General features: G+C 34.8%; 1 protein-coding gene across 1 annotated transcript; it reads right to left on the bottom strand.

The window, feature by feature from the left end:
- Window positions 1–2,472: 2,472 nt before the first annotated feature.
- LOC127728897 (cell adhesion molecule DSCAML1-like) lies at window positions 2,473–8,397 on the bottom strand. Its single transcript, XM_052236480.1, has 6 exons — window positions 8,340–8,397; window positions 6,781–7,095; window positions 6,094–6,378; window positions 3,556–3,774; window positions 2,892–3,178; window positions 2,473–2,496 (listed from the first exon to the last, which is right to left on the bottom strand). The coding sequence occupies exons 1-6, from the start codon at window positions 8,395–8,397 to the stop codon at window positions 2,473–2,475; spliced, it is 1,188 nt and encodes a 395-aa protein (XP_052092440.1).
- Between the last annotated feature and the right edge of the window lie 102 nt (window positions 8,398–8,499).

The raw sequence follows: 8,499 nt of genomic DNA, 5'->3' as shown, positions 1-8,499 counted from the left end.
CCGCAGCCATTTCCCAATTATTCTATCGTGTATTTCCTGTTATATCGATGATGTAGGACTCACGATAATTGATACTTTTTTGGCGTTTTGTTTATTTGTTATTTTGCTACAAGATAGAACGAAGTAGCTTTAAAGGTTTATAAGATGCTTAGAGGATTGTCTTACCCTGAACAAGAAGTGACAAGCTGACTGTCTGTGGAATATTTCCTAATGTGTCCGGGTGTAAAACATCACAGTAAAGTGTTTCTCCATTATAAGTGGTTGTAGGACTCCATACAAGTGTTCCTGTTACTCTGTAGGTCTTAGAACTTTCATCGTATACCGTATTCAACGTCACCTCATTACGAAACACAGAGTTACCGACCCTGATGGACATGGTTTGTTCTGGATAACCACCGGATGAAACACAGGTCCATGTGTTAGAAGTACCAGAAATAACTGAAACCGGACCAGTCAGTACTGGGGTTTGTGGTGTGGCTGTAAAATAGAGAAAGATTAATGACTGAACAGAGATAAACAAGTTCAGGTGTTAAATGCACAGAAGAGAATTGAGGCTGGACTAGTTAGTAATAGTGTTTGTGGTGTGGCTGCAATATACAGAAAAGACTATGGACTAAACATAAGATTTTATATCATATGATTTAATATGTTTATCGCTCAATGACATTCTTCCTTTTTATCTACTGTTTTACTAAAAGAGAGAACTTGTTTATAGTTCTTTATTTCTTACCTTGCACTGTCAGTTGAAGACTAACTGTCTGTGGGTTGTTTGGTCCTAACGTTTCTGGATGAGTAACATCGCAATATAAAGTTTGACCATTATTACTGGTGTCTGGACTCCAAACAAGTGTACCGGTAACTTTATACGTCTTTGAAATTTCATCATATTCTGATTTGGTTGTGATTTCATTCGTGAACACAGAGTTTTCTAATCTGATGGACATCGTCTGTTCTGGGAAACCACCCAAAGATATACATGTCCACGTTTCTGGTGTTATGTATGCCACTTGTGTTCTTGGTGACACAGTTGTCGGACCGGTCAATGTTGGTGGCTGCGGGGTTGCTGTGAATGGGACAATAGAACATTATTGTTGGTATAATTTGCATTTTAACACTTAATTTGTGTTTGTAATAATGCAATCACTTATATAAGCTTCAAAATATGCTGATCTCGGAGTTTCAAATGTAAGGAGGGCTATTTAGAATAGTAACAATGAAAACACTTTATGTTTAACAGTGACATCTTCTTGAATGGTGTGGAATTATCTAGTAGATAAATAAAGGCAACAGTAGTATACCGGTGTTCAAAAGTCATAAATCGATTGAGAAAATACAAACTAAAACCGATGGAAACACATCAACTATAAGATGAAAACAAATGAACAACAGGAACACTGAAGTGCAACTACGATTTGAAGATATTTCACACCCCACCCCCTTTGATTGGAAAATATATATTTTTTAAGCATAAAATCGTCCTAAATTTTTTTGTGGTATATATTCTATTTTATACAATTACGCTCCCATTTCAAAAATTCTGGATCCGCCCTATAGAAGTGTGTGCATTATGAATAGTATTCATTGACATATCCAAAGAGGAGTTTAAAGACGTTGAAACACGTACTTTCTTTGGATTTATTTTAATTTACGTAAACATCGACGAAAATATTTAGCTTAGACTCCTACTTTTCAACCACGTAGACCTTTTTCATAAAAAACGTTTCTTAGCGTACGCCTACTTTTTGCATTTCTTTTTTGAAAACTACTCTATTTAAATTCCAAGCAATAGCTCAAATTTCATTGACAGTCAAAGGGAGAGAAATGTTGAATAATTGTAAACCTTGAAATAATTCAATTTCAATTGTTGTGCTGCATACGACATATATGATTGATTGGCTATTCTTAAATATTCTTAGTATTCATGTATATTATTCTGAATGAATGTATGAACCTCGCAGTTTTCTTTATATAATTTAAATTACCAAACGGGTAACAGAGAAATGAAGGATATCAGCGATCAATATTCAATGCCGACTATTCATTTTCTGATTGTTGTTTTACAAATACAATTATCAGCACGTATCAACGCGTCACAAAATTTTAATATGTTCCTGTCATTTATTTCTCGAACGGTATTTTTTATACTTTACGTTCTCCTACAAACTGATAAACTAATTGTCTTACTATTTACAGTTAACGGTAAAGTAACTGTTTGTGGAGCTTGTCCTAATGTGTCCGGGTGTAAAACATCACAGTAAAGTGTTTCTCCATTATAATTGGTTGTAGGACTCCATACAAGTGTTCCTGTTACTCTGTAGGTCTTAGAACTTTCATCGTATACCGTATTCAACGTCACCTCATTACGAAACACAGAGTTACCGACCCTGATGGACATAGTTTGTTCGGGATAACCACCGGAGGATACACAGGTCCATGTGGTAGATGTACCGGAAAGAACTGAGGCCGGGCCAGTCAGTACTGGTGTTTGTGGTGTGGCTGTAATATAGAAAAAAGAATAATGTTTTAACACAGATACACAGGTCCAGGAGTTAGATACCATTTACTTTACATTTTTATTAAAAGATAAAATAAAATTGGTTTCAAAAGTGAAGTGAAATATAGCAAAGTGATAATCAAACCAGTAAGTCGAAGACAAACTGACAATGTTATGACAAAAAACGAAAAAACGACGAAAAGACAAACAACTGAACACAAAACACAACATTGAAAACAAAAGACTGAGCAACACGAACCCCAACTAAACCCGGGTGATATCATGTGCTCCGGAAGGGTAAGCAGATATGCTCCATATGTGGCATTTGTCGTGTATTTTAAGGTTTTTAAAATGCGTAGAAGATTGTCTTACCCTGTACAGTAAGTGACAAGCTAACTGTCTGTGGACTATTTCCTAAGGTGTCGGGGTGTAAAACATCACAGTAAAGTGTTTCTCCATTATAAGTGGTTGTAGGACTCCATACAAGTGTTCCTGTTACTCTGTATGTCTTAGAACTTTCATCGTATACCGTATTAAACGTCACATCATTACGAAACACAGAGTTATCGACCCTGATGGACATAGTTTGTTCTGGATAACCACCGGTGGATACACAGGTCCATGTGTTAGATGTACCGGAGAGAACTGAGGCTGGACCAGTCAGTACTGGGGTTTGTGGTGTGGCTAAAGAAAAAATAATTTTTCAATCAAATTTAGTTTAATTGTACTAAGATGACCCTGAACGAAGGTCAATATTTCCTTAAAAGTAATATAGCTTTTATACATGTAGTGCTTCGACAGTAATGAACTTTTTAGTTTGACAGGTCATGAAAGTGCTCAATGGTTTTGCCCTACTTCACAGGAAAAATTATGTAGTCACACAAGAAGGTTATATGGATGCATTACTTTTTCAAAGATTAAGTAGAGTTCATTAAACATATTTTCCATATTTCTTTTATTCTTACATTGTACAGTCAGTGATAGACTAGCAGTCTGTGGGTTGTTAGGCCCTAACGTTTCAGGGTGCGTCACATCGCAGTATAAAGTTTGTCCATTATAACTGGTGCCTGGGCTCCAAACAAGTGTTCCGGTTACTCTAAAAGCTTTTGAACTATCATCATACTCAGACTTAAATGTGGCTTCATTAGTAAACACAGAGTTCTCTACCCTGATTGACATAGTCTGTTCTGGGTAACCACCCAACGATACACACGTCCACGTATAGAGTGTTCCTGGTGTTAATGTTGATGGACCGGTCAATGTTGGCGGTTGTGGTGTTGCTGTAAATGAAGAGGAAACTTATTTCTCTTAGTTTGTATAATGCATTTACTCTGTTTTTGTGTTAATTTTGCCTTCAACCTTTCGGGCTATACAGCTGAGTATAATTGAATTAACAATCAAACATTGGGGCTTGACGTATTGTGTGGTTGTCTGTTGGTGGTAACTGTTTGATGCCCTCAGGGTTGGCTATTGTATCGTTATGTTGCTGTCCCATTGACGTATACCCAATGTCACTTTTTATTTATATTCAACACTACTAGAGAAGATACGAGATAGACATCGATTTTGTCAAATTCATGTTGCATTTTGAAGCTAATCAAATATTTCAAACCATTTAGTAGGCAACGGACCAAGTTCTTATAGTCAGACGACATTTTCCGTTATTTTCAAACGGACACTGTAGTGGAAAAGGCAATCCAACGAAAGTCATGTGAAATAATGTCTCAACAGTCAATGCTTTTATAATGGTTCATAATCTATTCCTTGAAAGAGATACCAACAACAAAAGTAGTAAAGACATCCAAACATCAACAAAAAAACTAAAACTGATGTACAAACAAAATATAAAACAAAACAAAACAAAAAATTCAAACACCGTAAATTACGACAGGTATTCGAACAACAGAATACAGAAACAAGAAAGGTGTACAAAGAAAAACAAAAACAACAAGAAAAATGTATAAAGAACATCAAAAACAACAAAAATGGGATAGAAAGAAAAAAAAAGAAAGGTGTGCAAAGGACAACAAAAACAAGTAAGGTGAACAAGAACTACAAAAACAACAGGAAGGATGTACAAAGAACAACAAAAACAACAGGAAGGTACAAAGAACAACAAAAACAACAGGAAGTTGCAAAGAACGACAAAAACAACAAGAAAGATGTACAAAGAACTACAAAAACAACAAGAAGGTGTAAAAACAAAAATAAACTTGACAATTTTATATACTAGTAAACATAAATAAACAACTTAAATACATTTAATTTGCTTTTTGGTTATAGTAATTATACCAAGACTCTGAATCATACAGCAGCATTGATTTTCCAAAATCAAAAACCAGGAAATATTTTATTTTCTTTTCCATTTTTGTCGAGCCTGCGACCTTTGTCTCAAAAGCGAGACATAGCGATCCTACATTCCGTCGTCGTCGTCGTTGTCGGCGGCGGCGTCCACAAATATTCACTCTGTGGTTAAAAGTTTTTGAAATTTTAATAACTTTCTTAAAGTATCCTGGATTTCTACCAAGCTTGGACAGAAGCTTGTTTACGATCATAAGATAGTATCCCAAAGTAAATTTTGTAAAACAAAATCCTGTTTATCCGTATTTTACTTATAAATGGACTTAGTTTTTCTGCCAGTTAACATTACATTCACTCTGTGGTTAAAGCTTTAAAAATTTTAACAACTTTCTTAAAATATCCTGGATTTCTACCAATCTTGGACAGAAGCTTGTTTATGATCAAAAGCTAGTATCTAGAAGGAAATTGTGTGAAAATTTATCTCCTGTTTTTCCGTATATTACTTATACTAGTAAATGGACTTGGTTTTTCTTCCAGTTAACACTACATACAGTCTGCAGTTAAAGTTTTTAAAACATTTATTAGATCCATAAATCATCCTGGATTTTTACCAAACTTGGACAGAAGCTTCTTACAATCAAAAGATAGTATCTAGAGGAAATTTTTTAATAATAATAATAAGTATAACTTTTTTCATACATTTCAAACGTTTTATTTCATTAACTGTATTATCTATTATGTGCATTCCCCTATCACACTGAAAACATAGACAACAGCAAAAGAAGGCGAGACACTGGGTTCCGCGGAACCCGGCCTTACGAATTTTTAAAAGATTAAACTTGTTTTCATTATGAAGTAGGTCTTCTAAAACGGCAATACATGGGTTAATGTGTCTTGATTTGGAATGAGTAATCTCTCTCTCTCTCTCTCTCTCTCTCTCTCTCTCTCTCTCTCTCTCTCTCTTTCTTTCTCTCTCTCTCTCTCTTTCTTACTAATCCAACAATAGGGATGAAAGAGAGCTATGAGTGAGTAGCTGAACTGGACGTGATTGTGTATTTATACATCCTTTGCAGCCAAACGGGTGCTCCTTGAGCCGGAATCGTATCCTCTGACAAAGAAACTCAGACCCGGGGGTGCCAACGGGAAACTTTAAAAAAAATAACAACTGAGAATTTTTTTCAATAAATTTGGGTAATTTTGTGCTTTTTCTTATTTATGAAAGGTTTTTGGATTCTGTCTATAACGGTACCCTAGTTAAACCATGTCGTGTACAGAATATAAGATTGAATTTATCCTACCTTTTGGAGATACTGTTATGGTAGTCGTATTCCTCGTGGCACTGCCATCAGTAGCCCCACATATGTAGCTACCTGCATCAGTGAGTTGGACCTGAGTTATTGTAAGGGACGGCGTGTTTGCGTTACCACCAGAAAATCTCAGATTTGCCGCCATAATAACAAGCTTATTGTTTTTGTACCATCTGACTTGAGTTGCTGTTCCAGAAGTAATTATACACGTTAATGAGATTGTCTCCCCTGTCGTTGGGTTAAACTGTGTTTGTGGCGCATCTACATCCAACGGGGCTGTAATGGTCGAATATAATAATCACTTATTTGACAAAGCACCAAAAAAAAATTAAAAAGAACTTTAAAATCGTGTTATTTCATATGTTTATTAAAATATACAGAAAAACATCACAAAAACTATTAAATATCTGTAATATGCATGTATACTAACCTGCATGGGTCATCGGATTCAACGTAACCATACCGACCAGAAGTAGGTTCGTATTTATACATCCCACACAACCAAGCGACGCTGCCGGATGGGAGAAATCCATGGATGACCCTATTTCTATACCTCTTTCAACCCTTGGTATGAAACAAAAACCTTTGACAAATAGTAGAAAGCTTTGAAAGATTTAAGTGTTTTCTGAACAAATTACCGTTTGATTACACTTTGTGTCTTATCTGAGTAATACTTACATTTAACAGTCAATGGTAGGCTGACTGTCTGTGGATTGTTAGGTCCTATAGTTTCCGGATGAGTTACATCACAGTAGAGTGTCTGTCCGTCATTAGCTGTTGTTGGGGCCCAAGAAAGGGTTCCAGTTACGGTGTATGTTTGTGTATTGCTATCAAACGCCGTCTTTGTATCAAGTTCTGTGGAAAATTTTGAATTTCCCACCCTCATAGACAATTTTTGTACTGGATAGCCACCATCAGATGTACAGGTCCACGATGTCGGTGTCCCTGATATTATTTCTGTAGGACCTGTTAGGACTGGTGTCCGTGGAGTTTCTGTGAAGCATAAGATTAAAGATATCAAATGAACACAAGTCTTTGAAATTACTCGAGAATTCATTTCAATTGGTGATATAGTATACATGTATACTTTATACATTGGATGAGATTTTGACTGCATGACATGCCGTTATTTTTAAATGAGACTACTTTTGAAAAGTCAACGAAAATTCCAGTAGTTTTAAATATATCTTACTCGATGAATTGATGATGGAATGCAACATATGTGATAATTTTCCAATTTTTAATCGGAACTTTCAATTTCTATTTTCCATGTTAACGAAGAATGCAAATTTCTTGTGCGGTTAAGTGAAAATATTAAGTAACGTTTAGATGGTTAACTGAATTTCTGATAAATTTTTAAATGTACGAATACACCCAATGATCATCAAATCACATGACATTCAGATTCATGTATATATATAAAATCACCATTATATATATGCTCCGGACCATATGAGTATTTGGACCATACGCGTAGCGTGACCATATGCGTATACTCATGGCCCGACCATACGCGTATGATTGGACCATATGAGTACAATTTACTTTTACCACAGCAAAGTTAGCTATTCACATAACTGTAGATTTTCAAATCATTTTCTTGATTAGTTTCGATTCTCTTTCATGATTTTGTGTCATTTGTTACTGTTTAATTACATAGTATATATTTCCTTTCTATATATGTAATAGAATATTTATTTTACCAAATTACAGGGCCCATAAAAGGCATATAAATGAGATACAATGATTGAAATAATCGAGTCAACAATAGGACTTTACGATATAATATAAATATTATCATACGCCTCAGTCAGAATCAGAGCCAAAATAAGATAAAAACAAAGAAACAAAAACACATTGATATTAAATACAAGTTTCAATTCTTGTTCTTCTTAAGTCAAAAGAACAATCAATAAAATTACCATTTTTTTTCCATAATAATAAAGTTTTCTTGTGTTAACAACCAAACAAATTTTGAAGATTTATCTAAACTATCAAAGTTCTGACAAGTGTTAGAAATATACTTAAAGAGTTTACTCTCAAATTATTATTTATTATGTAATGAACATTCGATTAAGAAGTGACGCTCATCCTCTCATTCTCTATACAAAAGCCAAAAAAATTTAAAAAAAATAAATCATTTTTTATCGATATCTATAAATTTACCCGTATATGAAATAGTAATTTGCTTATTTCTGTAATTAAAAGTGTCAAGAGACAGTTTACTTACTATACACTTCTACAAATATGGTTCTTGACAGTGGGTTCTGGAGTAGTCCGTTCTCTGATTGGCATTCAAACACAGCGAACTGTTCATTAGCGGAAGCAGTAAACGTATAGTTGTTTGTAGTGATACCACCGACAATGCTATATGTCTCATCTATAACGGTGTTATCT

Source organism: Mytilus californianus, unplaced genomic scaffold, assembly GCF_021869535.1.
Source record: "Mytilus californianus isolate M0D057914Y unplaced genomic scaffold, xbMytCali1.0.p SCAF_2, whole genome shotgun sequence".
In the NCBI taxonomy this organism is placed as follows: Eukaryota; Metazoa; Mollusca; class Bivalvia; order Mytilida; family Mytilidae; genus Mytilus; species Mytilus californianus.
The sequence above is the reverse complement of the archived record's forward strand: the minus strand, read 5'-3'. Positions and strand labels throughout refer to the sequence as shown.